Raw genomic sequence first — 16,120 nt, 5'->3', positions numbered from 1 at the left:
CTGTAACCAGGAATGTAGAGGTGCCATTCCTGCCCTCCTTTCAGCATTTTTCAGTAATAGCTGTATCATACTTCCACATGTCTATCTGTGCCCTCAGCTCATCTGCCTTATTCACTAGACTCCTTGCATTGAAGTATATACCATTAAGCACTGCCAAACCCCTTCTATTTTCTAGCCTTTGTTTCCTCTGTCTTCCAAACTCACTTACTAATTTACTGCCTTCCATTTCCAGCTTTTCTTCTCCCCCTTCTGAATCTACACTCAGGTTCCCATCCCTCTGCCAAGCTAGTTTAAACCCTCCCCGATGCTAGTTTAAACTCTCCCTCATCTTCACAATGGCAGACGCCATACAAAGTACGAGGGAGCCTGGGAGCCAAACTTAAGCTACCAATCAATAATGGAGAAAAGTTTGTAAACAGCCTCACAATTACAGTTGGAGCACTCCATGCAGATTGAAGTAACCAATTATCGAAAAATATTGGAACCATGGGAAAGATGCAACATTTTAAACACTAAATTTCTGGGGCAAAAATACACTGAAGAGAATGAAATAGATAAATGGTTATCAAGATTTTGCCCAGTTGGATCTTTATGGGCTATATACACAAAAATAAATTGTTAACAGACAATAGACATTAATTTAACAATTTGGTAACGGTGCCAGAAATATGAATACGTGGACTGGTACCTGGCTTTTGCTTCATTTTAAAGCACGAGAAAATCTGGAGACCAGGGGGGTGAAATTGGCTAACCCTGAAAACAGGCATGGGGATCGTGGTATGCAATTAACCTGTGCCCTTTCACTACATTGTAGACAGCACATTAAATTGTTTAAATGATTGCTGTGTTGTTCATTTGCTGCATGCATCAGCAGTGGGCCCCGATTTTGTGAATGGCTAGCACTATATAAAGGCAGCCTGCATCTCTTAAAGGGGAGGTGCATTGTGGCTGCAAGAACTGGTGGGAGTTTTTTCAAAAGTCAATCTGGACTGATACTTTGAGCAATGGCTGAACATGAGAGAACGAGCATCAAGGTTTTCAGACCACCCACTGGAGGTCTTGGTGGAAGAGGTGGAAAGGAGGAGAGACGTCTTGTATCCATAGGGAATCCTCCAGACAAATGCTCAGGAGGCAGTGGGAACAAGTAGCGGCAGAGGTCAATGCCAGGAGTGCTGCTTAAAGAACTTGGTTGCAGTGCAGGAAGGAGTTTAACACTCTGACACGAGTTGTCAAAATGAGTGAGTTCATCTTCAAATGGCATATCTAACCAACTGCACCACTAGCCTCATCCACTACTCAATTCACTTCACCCCCAACACCCACCTACCAACAATCTATTAATCAGTACTCAACCCTTCAATTCATATGCTTTACCTCACCCTCATACACTTGGCACTGTTGCAAGCCTCGCACCAACTCAGCTTGCACACATTGGCAGCTATTCAACCATGACAGCCACATCACCCAAACATATTGCAGAACAGTCACTGACACACTCCCTCTTGCAGGAGAAGGTGGCGCATAACAGCAAGCAGCAGGAAAGAACTGAAGGAGGTCAAGCAGGCCTGCATGTATTGACGCCAATGGAGAAGACTATCACGGGTAGGGGCATCACTGAGGCTATAGCCACTGGCGGGGCTGAAGGGATCGATGATGAGGGTATCTGCATACCTAATCCTCCTTCTCTCATTCCGCAATCTCTTCTAACTCAGAAGCTGCAGATGTGCAAACATGCACTTCTTACTTTCTCCTCTCCCTTCACCACAATGCAACCCTAGTCATTTCAGATATCAAAGAACTGGAATCTTCCCAGTAAGTGGAGGAAGAGGAAGACAACAGTGAAGGTGAAGAGACACCGTTACTCGATCTTACGCTCGCAATCACCAACTCAGAGACTGACTGGGGGAGGTGGGACCAGTTCAAACTGGACGGTTTGCACCTGGGCAGGGCTGGAACCGATGTCCTAGGGGGTGTGTTTGCTAGTGCTCTGGGGGAGGGTTTAAACTAAGATGGCAGGGGGTTGGGAACCTGAGCAGGGGGACAGAGGAAAGGGAAACAAGGATAAAAGCAAAAGAAAGGAAGGAGAAAAACCAAAAGTGGCAGTCAGAGAAATCAACAGTTTAAATCAAACATGGCCACAGTAAATAATAATTCTAATAGGTCTAAGAGTGTTAAAAAAATAAGCCTGAAGGCTGTGTGTCTTAATGCGAGGAGCATTCATAATAAGGTGGATGAATTGGCTGCGCAAATAGAGGTAAACGAATATGATTTGGTTGGGATTACGGAAACGTGGCTCAAGGATGGCCAAGGCTGGGAACTCAACATCCAGGGGTATTCGATATTCAGGAAAGATAGGTGGGGTAGCATTACTGGTTAAAGAAGGGATTAACACAATTGTAAGGAAGGATATTAGCTCTGATGATGTGGAATCTGTATAGGTAGAATTGAGAAATACCATGGGGCAGAAAACGTTAGTGGGAGTGGTATATAGACCTCCAAACAGTAAGGCGGAGGTTGGGGATGGCATTAAAAGGGAAATTAAAGAAGCGTGCAATAAGGGCACAGCAGTCATCATGGGTGACTTTAGTCTACATATAGATTGGGCTAACCAAATTAGTAACAATACTGTGGAGGAGGAATTCCTGGAGTGTTTACGGGATGGTTTCCTGGACCAATATGTCGAGGAACCAACCAGAGATCAGGCCATCTTAGGCTGGGTATTATGTAACGAGAAAGGATTAATTAGCAATCTTGTTGTACGAGGCCCCTTGGGTCGGAGCGATCATAATATGATCGAATTCTTCATTAAGATGGAGAATGAAGTAGTTGACTCCGAGACTAGGGTCCTAAATTTAAATAAAGGAAACTACGATGGTCTGAGGCACGAGTTGGGTAGCATTGATTAGGGAATGTCACTCAAAGGGTTAACGGTGGCTAGGCAATGGCAAACATTCAAAGACCGCATGGATGAACTACAGAAAATGTTCATCCCAGTTTGGCACAAAAATAAAACAAAAAAGGTGACTGAACCGTGGCTAACGAGGGAAATTAAGATCCAAGGAGAGGACATATAAATTGGCCAGAAAAAGCAATAATCCTGAGGATTGGGAGCAACTTAGGATTCAACAAAGGAGGACAAAGGGATTAATTAAGAAGGGGAAAATAGAATGAGAGTAAGCTTTCAGGGAACATAAAAACTGACTGTAAAAGCTTTTATAGATATGTGAAGAGAAAAAGATTGGTGAAGTCAAGCGTAGGTCCCTTGCAGTCAAAATCAGGGGAATTTATAATGGGGAACAAAGAAATGGCAGACCAACTAAATACATATTTTGGTTCTGTCTTCACAAAGGAGGACACAAATAACCTCCCAGAGATGCCGGGGAACATAGGGTTTGATGAAAGGGAGGAACTGAAAGAAATCAGTAATTGTAGGGAAATGGTGTTAGGGAAATTGATGGGATTGAAGGCCGATAAATCCCTAGGGCCTGATAATCTACATCCTAGGGTACTTAAGGAAGTGGCCCTAGAAATAGTAGAAGCATTGCTGATCATCTTCCAACATTCGATGGAATCTGGAACAGTACCCATGGATTGGAGGGTAGCTAATGTTACCCCACTATTCAAAAAAGGTGGTAGAGTGAAAACGGGGAATTGCAGACTGGTAAGCCGGACATCGGTAGTGGGGAAAATGCTAGAGTCCATTATAAAAGATGTAATAGCAGAGCACTTGAAAAACAGTGACAGGATCAGACAAAGCCAACATGGATTCACAAAAGGTAAATCGTGCTTGACTAATCTACTGGAATTTTGAGAGGATGTAACTGGTAAAATAGATAAGGGAGAACCAGTGGATGTGGTGTATCTGGACTTTCAGAAGGCTTTCGATAAGGTCCCGCATAAGAGATTAGCATGTAAAGTTAAGGCACATTGGATTGGGGGCAAGGTATTGACTTGGATAGAGAACTGGTTGGCAGACAGAAAGCAGAGTTGGAATAAATGGGTCCTTTTCCGAGTGGCAGGCAGTGACTAGTGGGGTACCGCAGGGATCGGTCCTTGGACCCCCGCTATTCACAATATATATTAATGATCTAGACAAGGGAACTAGATGTAATATCTCCAAATTTGCAGACGACACAAAGCTGGGTGGGTGTGTGTGCTGTGAGGAGGATGTCGAGAAACTCCAGGATGATTTGGACAGGTTGGGTGATTGGGCAGAAACATGGCAGATGCAATATAACGTGGATAAATGTGAGGTTGTCCACTTTGGTGGCAAAAACAGGAAGGCAGATTATCTAAATGGCAATAGATTGGGAGAAGGGGAAGTGCAACGAGACCTGGGTGTCCTTGTGCACCAGTCGCCGAAGGTAAGCATGCAGGTGCAGCGGGCGGTTAAGAAGGCAAATGGTATGTTGGCCTTCGTAGCGAGAGGGTTTGAGTACAGGATCAAGGATGTCTTGCTGCAGTTGTACAGGGCCTTGGTGAGACCACACCTTGAGTATTGTGTGCAGTTTTGGTCGCCTTATCTGAGGAAGGATGTTCTTGCCATGGAAGGAGTTCAGCGAAGATTCACCAGGCTGATAGCTGGGATGGCAGGAATGACGTATGAGGAGCGATTGGGTCGATTGGGCTAGTACTCGCTGGAGTTTAGAAGAATGAGAGGTGATCTCATTGAAACTTACAAAATTCTGACAGGACTGGACAGACTAGATGCAGGAAGGATGTTCCCGATGGTTGGAGGAGTCCAGAACCAGGGGACACAGTCTAAGGATAAAGGGTAGGCCATTTAGGACAGAAATGAGGAGGAATTTCTTCACCCAGAGAGTGGTGAACCTGTGGAGCTCTCTACCACAGAAGGCAGTAGAGGCCAATTCATTAAATATATTCAAGAAGGAGTCGGATATATTTCTTAAGGCTAAAGGGATCAAGGGGTATGGGGAGAAAGCAGGAACCGGGTACTGAATTTGGATAATCAGCCATGATCGCATTGAATGGTGGAGCAGGCTCGAGGGGCCGAATGGCCTACTCCTGCTCCTATCTTCTATGTTTCTATGTCTATGTTTCTGACAGTGTATGTATTTTAGAGGCTAGGATAAAGGAGGGATCTGCATGTGGGCAGACACCAGGAACAAGTATGCAGGAGCCAGGGTGGGGGGAGAAAGGATAGCGCAGGTGCCAGCTTGCCGGAGGGCGAGATGTTGCTTATACCTCCAGTAGCAGCCTGGAAGGAGCCAGACACACAAAAGTTAAGAGCCACGGTCATGGTGACAGCCACAGGCAATGCTGTCCTTACTCTACTTTGAGGTTGCATTTGTGGCTGCAGCAGTTGGCAGATTTCCGTCACAACCTCTTTTGTGAAGCAAAGACGTCTCAAGCATTGGTCCTTGCTGAAGTGGAGGTAAGAGAATTGCTTCCTAAAGACCGTCAGTGGATACAGCCTCCTGCTGAGAGCCCTTCTCCCTCCCTCTTCTAGCAGTTTGTCCTGCTCTGCATGGCCTCTCTTCATTCTCGTGGTGATGCTCAATTCCCAGAGAAAGCCCTACCAAGGCACCCATGTCTGTAAGTAACTTGTCTCAGCACAAGCTTTCAAATAAAAAAAAAAGTACTTCAGCATCAGCTAGACTACTCCCTGTACACTATTCAAACTTTAGTCAAGTATAGAAAAGCTCCAAAAAAGCATACAATTACACTAGCAACCAGAAGAAATAATCTAGCAACTAACCTGTAAGTAGTTCATGATCCCTAGAAATAGCAGTTGTGGTCCTTCATACCGTTTAACACGTGTCCAGCTGTGCAAAGTAAAGACACGGCGTAGGCTGGAGCGGGCTTTTGAAAATGGCAGCACTGGCGTAAATCAGTGTTGCACACTAATTGACGTCATAATCTGCCTGCTCTGCATGTTGCCGGCGGTTGTTAGGTCCGCGCGTAAACCCCTTTACCAAGATGGCGTCTAAGTTTGCATGCGCATCTCAGATCCCATTTTCAAGCGTTCGGCCACATTGCGCCTAAAAAACGGATGCTACAGAGCCCAATTTTCTCCCCCATAATTCTATGAAAAAGGTGCATGACTTACCATAGCAAGTTCATCCACATGTGCGCTCATTAGAGATACTGCCCCACTTTTGGCTAATGGAAGGATGGAAGATTCTGCCCCTTTAGTGAACATTATCATATCTCCTGAAACAATCAGATGTTACGACCTCTCAATGATGTGAAAAGTATTTATTTACATGTAAATTTAAACGCCTATATTTCCTCATTCATTAGAATGGTCTTCTATGCATGTAAATTGTTTCAATGAACTTACTGTCCCAGAAAACTTTTAAATACAACAGTAGCAAAACATGATATTTCCTACTGTACAAATAGATTATGAAAATTATGATTGTTAAATGGATTATCAGACCAAAATTCAAAATTGTCTGATGTGTATATGTTTGCATAGTTTCTAAGCCGACTGGAAAAATCATATTTACCAAAAGGTGCTTTTCAATTCAGTGCCATATTAGTGCTGCCAGCTCTGAATACACAGTTGGATAATTAACAGGATTTTATCATACTTTTGCTGTTATATGTGCAGTCCATCACTAGTATTAGATTGCCTCATCTACTTATGTGCCAACTGAATATATAAAGTTTATTTTTATGTTGTAAGTTTTTCCTTACATGCACACATTTACTGTGCATTAACAATATGCATCTTAATGTTCTCTTAAGCTCTTATGTGGAGTTAGGATGTATTATCAATGTACCTTGTGGTGTTTCTACAATCACACTCATTCGCCTGCGATCTGCATCAAACTCTAAAACATCAAGAAGTTTGTATCTGTAGAAAGGGAAGAAACAAAAAAAGTTATCTGCATCTTAAGGAATTTTTAACTGCAAGCTGAATAGTATTAAAAATATATCTGAGAACTGTATTTTTCAGCATCAGTACTGCTTTTATCGCATGTCAATCATGTGGCATATACTTCAGTACATTTATTGCATTTCAGTGATGGACTAAACAACTTGGCACTGAGGCTGCAGCAGGACCATGGAAATCATCAGAAACTGTACCGTAGATCACACAGAACTCATGAGCAACTTCATGGGTGATGATCTAGTAATTATAAACAATACTCATTTACACTACAAGTGCAACATCGACGTGAAGCGAAACTGCTTAGCATTAACACTACAGTTGCAGTGTAAATGCGCTCTTCAATACATTATCAAACAGTAATGGTGGGTAGGTGAAATTGAATGAAAACTTCATCTTTAATACACTGTCCAGCGTAGCACGCAGTTATACAATACAAAAAGTTCCAAAGTTTGATTCCCATCCAAGGTGAGAAAGCCAACTTCATCTAGGACAGTGGTAGGAGTATTGCAATTGGCCTCAGGACTCTTAGCTTCGGAGGGTAATATAAGCTGGGGTCCAGTTTCTGATTCCCACAAGGCTTACTAGATGGCAAAGTGTGGATGTTGGACAGATACAGAATTGGGAACAGCTGCGATGTCCCCCAACAGCCTGCTGACACTCACGATCCAGGCTGGCACATGAAGAATGGCCACTTGAATGAGATATCAGTGGAACCATATCTTAACACATGTCTGTACATTCGGAAACAAGGAGAGAAAAATCAGAGAGAAAACCTCATCTTTAGATTTGCTTGTAGTTTATGATCATCTTTTAAATGCCTGAATTTAAATTTCTTGTAATCATTCCCTTCACAATTTGAGAAAACATATCAAGGACATGCACAAAGCTTTAGATTACCTTTCAGTCTTTCCAAATATATTAAGTAATATATTTTCATCATCAGATCCTGCAAATGTAACCCCAATCCTATATGAGGGAAAACAAAATATCTTAAATGCATCGTCAATACAGACAGCAGACCTGAAAATAGCCATGTGGAGTAACAGGAGACTGCCAGTGCTCGTGGAACTGTACTGTAGCCCGAGTTACTATTTTTTTTTAGCAAATGGAAGAACACTGGGGCAAAACAAAACAATTAACTGATTTAAAAATATGATGCAGCAAAGGTCATCTGCTTCATTCAGTAACAGCATGATATTTCACAATTAAGGATGGCTTTAGATAACAGATTTTGCATTTCATTATTTAATCAACCAGGTTACAGTTAGTGATTGTAGTAAGATTCAAATCATCTGAAAGGGTCACCATCATATTTAAGTTGCCAAGCTGCTTTTATTTGATTTTGCTATGTGCAGTGTGTAATATACCAAAGCTCTGGTGCTGTGAATATCTGCTTTATTTACAGTGCGAGGTGGATTCCACAGCTTGTGCGACAAAAGGGCAGAAGTGTGAAAATTACACTAATACTTTCATTTCTGGCTGCCAGACATTCGCATGATGAAAGAAATGCCATACACGTCAACAAACAGAAAATCAGTGTTAGCCGACACACACAGACTGAGCAGTCACTCTGCCGACAACAAAACAGCAGGTGCCATGGTCAATGGAAGCCATTTACATTGCTGCTTCACCATCGGGGGCGGGGGGGGGGGGGGGGGGGGCGGGGAAGTGGAGAAGTAAACCTGAAGCGATTGCTCTTCTGGAAGCAGTGGCATACCATTCATACTATACATGGTGTGGAGATGCCGGAGTTGGACTGGGGTGGACAAATGTAAGAAGTCACACAACACCAGGTTATAGTCCAACAGCTTTATTTGAAATCACAAGCTTTCGGAGCACTGCTCCTTCTTCACCTGAAGAAGGAGCAGCGCTCCGAAAGCTTGTGATTTCAAATAAAGCTGTTGGACTATAACCTGGTGTTGTGTGACTTCTTACATTCATACTATAAGTCAGGGCTATAGCCATTTGGGCATAAAATAGATACTTCTTAATTTGTTGGATGGAAGTTTAGCACAAAAGCAGAATGTGGTATGAATCTAAATGAGTAAGATTTTGTGCAATTTAATGTAATTGATGAAAATTCAGTAAACACTTTACTTTCAGCCTGTTAATTTTAAAACCAGCCCAACACCTTGTAGAAAGGCCGAAGGAGGAGAGGAGGAGGAAAGAGGAGAAAGGAGGAAAAATAAGGAAAGAAAAATGAGAAAGAGAGAGAGAGAGGATACAGGAGAGAAGACAAAAAAAACGAGCTTGCATTTATATAATGCCTTTCACGAGCTCAGGATGTCCCAACGTGCTTTACAGCCAATGAAGTACTGTACTGAAATGTGAGATGAGATTATGTGCTCAAGTCTCTAGAGTGGGGCTTGAACCCAAAACCTAACTCTCTGGTGTGGGAGCTACCCAGAACATCAAGACATATTTGGCAGCTTTGCTGCTCTTCTCAGTAATCGGTCTTGGTGAATCCCAGAAAGTGTTCCCAGGCATTGACAGCCAACAGCACAGGTTTAAGTGCAAGATTACAATAGCTTCAAACTAATGATTTCACTCCATGAGTGCATACTACAACATGTGCAATGAACTCCTGTGCATATTAGCATACTTTTCTGAATGCACATTATGCATGCATGAAATTACAGCATTGATATGGAGGGGAAAAGTAATCTATTGTAACTGGCACAAGTAGAGCCCCGTAAACACAACTATACTGGCATCAGGAGCCACAGGATAAATAAGGACATGAAACTAAATATGCAATAATCCATTCGGGTTACACGCTGGATGTCACATTCACTGGCATATGCAAAAGTTGCTTGGTGAGGTAACTGATTTACAGAATGTAAACTAACTTCTGGCTGTCAATTCACCATGGAGGACATTAGGTATAGCAGTTTCATTTGTCTTTGTTTACTGCCACATCACCGAGTAAAGGGTCCAAATAACTAGAAATGAGAATCTCTGCCCCCATGTTTTATACAAGGACAGTCCAGCACAATCTATAAAATGAAAGTCTGATGTGATTGCTTCCTTACAAACATCCCCATAAATTGCTCAGAATAATTTTGGAGTTCAGATTTAACAAAAAAAGCGCTACTTCTGAATCAAAGGAACATTACATATATCTACTGAATTTATCAGTTTATTGTAGAAAAAAATGTCCTTACTTTCTGGCAGCTTCAACCAAAGCCTTCTCATCTGGTGAGGCAGCATAGTATTGCACTTTGGACAGATCAGCAATGACGTGTCTCAATTTACATCTCTGGGTCTCTTCCAGATCACTAATATGCACTGTGTGACAGAGGGATATTGCCTTCAAGAACATCTTCTCCTCATTAGTCTAGGAATTGAAGCATGAAAAAGTCAGAACACTAACGATATTAATTCAGACAAATATTGCCTTTTGGAACAAAAAAATCTTTTAAACATCAACATTCATTGGGCTACTTTATTTTGCCTAACCAAGGCTCATTAGTTAATTTATATCAGTACCAAAAACAATGAACTAGCCAGTGCAGCTCAACAACTGATTCTTCTGGTTCAGGCCAATGAGTAGACAAGCTAGGAATGTCCTAGGTTTGATCTCTCGAGTTGTGCTGATCTCATTCAGCTACGCTACAATTATCTTCAGTACCTTTGATTAGGAAAGGAAAACATCAAGTAGTATACCTGTTCCCGATTATCATCCAGCAAGTCTGTATCTGTCACCGCTGAGTGACGACAGCATCAGGCACAGGCTTGACTGAATAGCCTGCCAACAGTTACTGGTTACTGTCTAGGTTAATATAGGAAAAATGGGCACTTGGGTGAAATGCTGGAGGATGACCTGCACTGTTGCAACTGTACCCCAGCAAGGTGTCAATGTCTTTAAGAAAAGAGGCAAACATTAGCAGGAAGGAGGGAAAGAAAAAAATAGGCATTATTAATCCATTTTGAAAAGGGTCCATATTTTTTGTAATACTGGCCTGTTTTCAGTGAAGGTAAAACTATTGTCCTCGAGATAGCATGCTAGTTGCCTCAACAACAATTTCTGATATAAAATATATAATCCAGTACAGCTCAATAGAATGTTAGTCTGCTGGCCTCAACCCAATTCCTTGAATGATCGATAACATAAAAATGGTAATGACACAAATGGGCAATCTCACAGACAGGCCATAATACTTGATTTGAGAAATGTAAAAATTGACACTCGTACACAACAAGGAATGCTGTTCTAAGTTTGAGGTTATATTCATAATTGTTGGACAGAGAAAAGAACGCTTTACTTTATATTTGGCCTATGGTCTGCCTGACCTATGACAACATTATGCTGATATTGCATGCGAAAATAAAACAAGTATCCATTCCCCACCATTGACATAGAAACATAGAAGATGGAGCAGGAGTAGGCCGTTCGGCCCCTCGAGCCCGCTCCGCTATTTAATGAAATCATGGCTGATCATCCAAATTCAGTACCCTGTCCCTGCTTTCTCCCCATATCCCTTGATCCCTTTAGCCTTAAGAAATATATCCAACTCCTTCTTGAATATGTTTAATGAATTGGCCTCAACTGCCCTGTGTGGCAGAAAATTCCACAGGTTCACCACTCTCTGGGTGAATAAATTCCTCATCTCAGTCCTAAATGGCTTACCCCTTATTCTTAGACTGTGACCCCTGGTTCTGGACTCCCCCGCCATCGGGAACATCCTTCCTGCATCTAGTCCTGTTAGAATTTTATAAGTTTCAACGAGATCCCCTCTCGTTCTTCTAAATTCTAGCGAATATAAGCCTAATTGACCCAATCTCTCCTGATACGTCATTCCTGCCATCCCAGGTAGCAGTCTGGTGAATCTACGCTGCACTCTCTCCATGGCAAGAACATCCTTCCTCAGATAAGGTGACCAAAACTGCACACAATACTCAAGGTGTGGTCTCACCGAGGCCCTGTACAACTGCAGCAAGACATCCTTGCTCCTGTACTCGAATCCGCTCACTATGAAGGCCAACATACCATTTGCTTTCTTAACCGCCTGCTGCACCTGCATGCTTACCTTCAGCAACTGGTGCACAAGGACACCCAGGTCTCGTTGCACTTCCCCTTTTCCCCAATCTATTGCCGTTCAGATAATAATCTGTCTTCCTGTTTTTGCCACCGAAGTGGATAACCTCGCATTTATCCACATTATACTGCATTTGCCATGCATCTGCCCAATCACCCAACCTGTCCAAATCATCCTGGAGTTTCTCAGCATCCTCCTCACGCCCACCCAGCATTGTGTCGTCTGCAAACTTGGAGATACTACATCTAGTTCCCGTGTCTAGGTCATTTATATATACAGGTAGACTACCCTTTATCCGGACTTCCGAAAACCGAAACCCTCTAAAAACCGAAGGTTTTTTCGGTCAGCGTAAGTCGTGCGCACGACATGACCAGAGTGGCGCACGACTTACAGGCCTAGCCGGATAAGGGATAGTGTAGCATTTTTCCGCACTTCTGAAAACCGAAATCGCTCAGCGTAAGTGTACCAGCCTTTATCCGCACAACCGAAACCAGAAAACCTCTGAAAGCCGAAAGTGGCGCAAAGCAGGACTTCTGAAAACCGAAATCGCTCAGCGTAAGTCATGCGCACGACCCCGACCCCCGCCGACCCCCACCCCCCCGGCCGAACCCCACCCTTGCCGACCCCCACCCCCCGCCGACCCGACCCCCACCCTTTCGGATAAGGGATAGTGCATCCTTTATCCGCACTCCCGCAAACCGAATTACTCTGAAAACCGAAGTGTTTTCGCGCACCTTCCGAAATCCGAAACACGGCTGGTCCCGAGGTTTTCGGATAAAGGATAGTCTACCTGTATTGTGAATAGCTGGGGTCCTAGCACCGATCCCTGCGGTACCCCACTAGTCACTGCCTGCCACTTGGAAAAAGACCCGTTTATTCCAACTCTTTGCTTCCTGTCTGCCAACCAGTTCTCTATTCAAGACAGTACCATACCCCCAATCCCATGTGCTTTAACTTTACACGCTAATCTCTTATGCGGGACCTTATCGAAAGCTTTCTGAAAGTCCAAATACACCACATCCACTGGTTCTCCCTTATCTATTCTGCCAGTTACATCCTCAAAAAATTCCAGTAGATTAGCCAAGCATGATTTACCTTTTATAAATCCATGTCGACTTTGTCTGATCCTGTCACTGTTTTCCAGGTGCTCTGCTATTACATCTCTTATAATACTCTAGCATTTTCCCCACAACCGATGTCAGGCTTACCGGTCTATAGTTCCCCATTTTTTCTCTACCACCCTTTTTAAATAGTAGGGTTACATTAGCTATCCTCCAACCCATGGGAACTGTTCCAGAGTCTATAGAATTTTGGAAGATGACCAGCAATGCATCTACTATTTCTAGGGCCACTTCCTTAAGTACCCTAGGATGTAGATCATCAGGCCCTGGGGATTTATTGACATTCCTCATCTTGATGAGCACAAAAATATAACTTAAAAAAAAAAGAAAAATGTAACTGTCCCCAACCATGAATATCAACAATATCCTGAGCCAGAAGACACTAAAAAACCTCAAGTCTCAGGCTGATGTTGATCTATTCGGATGAATAGCAACCTGCTTGGAACAGGCACATTCAACAAGCTATTTGAGTACTTCTTTTCCAATCAGAAGACCCAATGTGGTGGATCTTCAGGCTGTATTTTTAAACAAAAATCAAACAGCAAATATCTCCCAGGCACCCCAGAAATATTTTTAACCATTTTTCCCTCTGAATACTTGAAAGTTCTCTGCTCTTTCCACCCAGCCTATCCTTCAACTCAAGAAATAAAATTGTTAAAATAATGGAAAGCAAATAGATTGGAACTTACAAAAATGTGTCTCTTATCCCCAACCTCCCCATTCACTCCTTCAGGAACCAAACTGCCATTGATATATTTGTATTTAGTGCCATTAATGGAGCATTCCCTGAATTTCATTTCATTTTCAGTCAGCGTTCCAGTTTTGTCTGTAAACACGTATTCCACCTAATTATAAAAAGAACATAAATCAACGTTATACATATTTGCTCTGGCACTTGTACCTTTTATTTAAAACACACAGCTCCTTGATCGCTCAGGGGGTAAATGCACCACTTACTGTGGTACTCAGCTAGAGACCAGGAAGGTCTCATCTTCTATCATTGGTGTCTCGAGTTGCCGAATCGCAAGCAGGCAACAATTGGTTTCAGCTGCCCTGGTCTAGGAAGGGGCGGGAGTCAGAAAACGATTGCAGGAATGTATTAAGTGATACAAATAAATTATACTTAGAAGTGTCATTTCATCTGCAACTGAGTAAAGCAAATTCAAAAATGCAAACCATTTTATTTAGTATGGGGAAAAAAACCCAGTGGCATGCTGCATTAGCCAAACTGAGTAATTAAAATGGTCCACAGTTTAACCTAAAAGATTCCATTGCACAAATACTTGCAATGTAAATACCTATTAAACATAAAATTACAACCATGATTACTTTTGACTCAGAGGCAGATTGCTATTAACTGAGCCAAGTTGCCACTTCACTTCTGAGAAAAAAATTCAAAAGTGACACACTGCTGCGGACTGAGTGGATTGGTGGGTAAGTGTTAGTTTGTTTTTATTAAATTGTTCGTTTTTCCACTTGAAATTCACTTGATGGTAGCTTCCATTGTGTTTTAGATTGATAAATATAATTTCCAGTGCCTTTAGTTAACTTTTTATTATTTTAGTATCTCAGTCTTTCAATGGTCAGTTTCTTAATTTTATTGGTCAGTGTCTCAGACGTCAGTTTCTTAGATTTTGAGAGTTCAGTATTAAGTGCTTTAGTGGTCAGGGGCTCAGTGATTTAGAGGTCAGTGATTAACTACCATGGCAGGCCAGCTGGGACCTGTTGCAAGCGCATCCTGTTCCATGCCGCTAGTTGCTTGAGCTCAAGCTCTGTTTTGGAGCTTGAGGAACAGCTAGAGTCACTGCAGTCCATCTGAGAGTCTGAGAGTTTCCTCAAACATACGTTCCAGGATATGATCACCCCACAGCTACAGAAGGTGGAGGTGGTGAGGGAATGGGTGACACAGGTATTGCAGGAATCCCTCAAGTCAACCGGTTTACAGTTTTGAATACCAGGAGGGTGACTACTCCTTGGAGGAATGCAGTAAGAATCAAACCCCCAGCACCACAGGAGATTTGACTGCACACAGGGGAAAAAGAAAAAAAAGAGTAGAAATGCAGTAGTCATAGGGGATTTGATAGTTAACAGCATAGACAGGCATTTCTGTAGCCGCAAACCTGATTCCCGAATGGTATGTTACCGCCCTGGTGCCAGGGTAAAAGATATCACCAAGCGGGTGCAGGATATTCTGCGAGGAGAAGGGGAACAGCCAGAAGTCGTGGTCAATATTGGAACTAATGACATATGTAGAAAATGCGGTGAGGTCCTTCAGTCAGAGTTTCAGGAGCCAGATAAAGATTAAAAAACAGGACTTCAAAAGGCAGTAATCTCAGAATTACTCCCAGTTCCATGTGAGTATAGAAAAAGGATGATAATGCAGGTAAATGCATGGCTGGAGAAGTGGTGCAGAAGGGAGGGTTTCAGATTCTTGGGGCATTGGGACCAGTTCAGGGGGGACAGGACACCTGTACAAGATGGATAGGTTGCACCTAAACAAAGCTGGGACCAATGTTCTCGCTGAGAGGTTAACTAGTACTGTTGGGGAGAGTTTAAACTGATTTGGCAGGGGAAGAGGAGCCAGAAAATAGCAGAAATTAGATCAGAGGACAGAGATATAAACAGCAGTAAAATTAGAAATATCCAAAAGGTTGCAGGGACCAGATTGAGAAAAATAGCAAAAGTGACAAAGGAGGCATTAAATTGTATGTACGTCAATGTCTGTAGTGTAACCCATATGGTTATTGAGCTGCAGGCACAGATTGCTACATGGGATGATGATGTGGCTGCATTAACAGGGACATGGCTCAAACAAGGCCAGGAATGGGTTCTTAATATTTCTGGTTACCAAGTATTCAGGGATGATAGAGAAGGAAAAAGATTAAGGATGATGTTACAGTTCTAAATAGAAAAGATTTACTAGATGGTTCTAGGACTGAATCTATTTGGCTTGAGTGGAAGAACAGAGGGGAGCTGTTACATTGTTGTTTTTTTTTTATGCGCTTCAAAGTGAAAAGGAAATAGATCAGAAACTTTGCTGGCAAATTTCAACGGTGTGTAACAAAAATGAGTAATAATATTAGGAGACTTTAATTACC

General features: G+C 42.5%; 1 protein-coding gene across 5 annotated transcripts in view; it reads right to left on the bottom strand.

Moving 5' to 3' along the window:
- Positions 1-16,120, bottom strand: part of atp11b (ATPase phospholipid transporting 11B) — a 194,878-nt gene that overhangs the window by 99,731 nt on the left and 79,027 nt on the right. For all 5 annotated transcript variants that reach the window (XM_085990141.1, XM_085990139.1, XM_085990137.1 and 2 more), the window contains 5 exons: positions 13,712-13,867; positions 10,027-10,199; positions 7,760-7,828; positions 6,750-6,823; positions 6,071-6,174 (listed from right to left, as the gene is read on the bottom strand). In XM_085990141.1, coding sequence (XP_085846267.1) covers positions 6,071-6,174; positions 6,750-6,823; positions 7,760-7,828; positions 10,027-10,199; positions 13,712-13,867 — 576 coding nt within the window. The remainder of the gene's footprint in view (positions 1-6,070; positions 6,175-6,749; positions 6,824-7,759; positions 7,829-10,026; positions 10,200-13,711; positions 13,868-16,120) is intronic.

The sequence above is a fragment of the Somniosus microcephalus genome, chromosome 6 (assembly GCF_052327205.1).
Source record: "Somniosus microcephalus isolate GS21.2 chromosome 6, FLI_Smic_1.0, whole genome shotgun sequence".
Lineage (NCBI taxonomy): Eukaryota > Metazoa > Chordata > Chondrichthyes > Squaliformes > Somniosidae > Somniosus > Somniosus microcephalus.
Note: the sequence above shows the minus strand (reverse complement) of the source record. Positions and strands in the feature narration are given on the sequence as shown.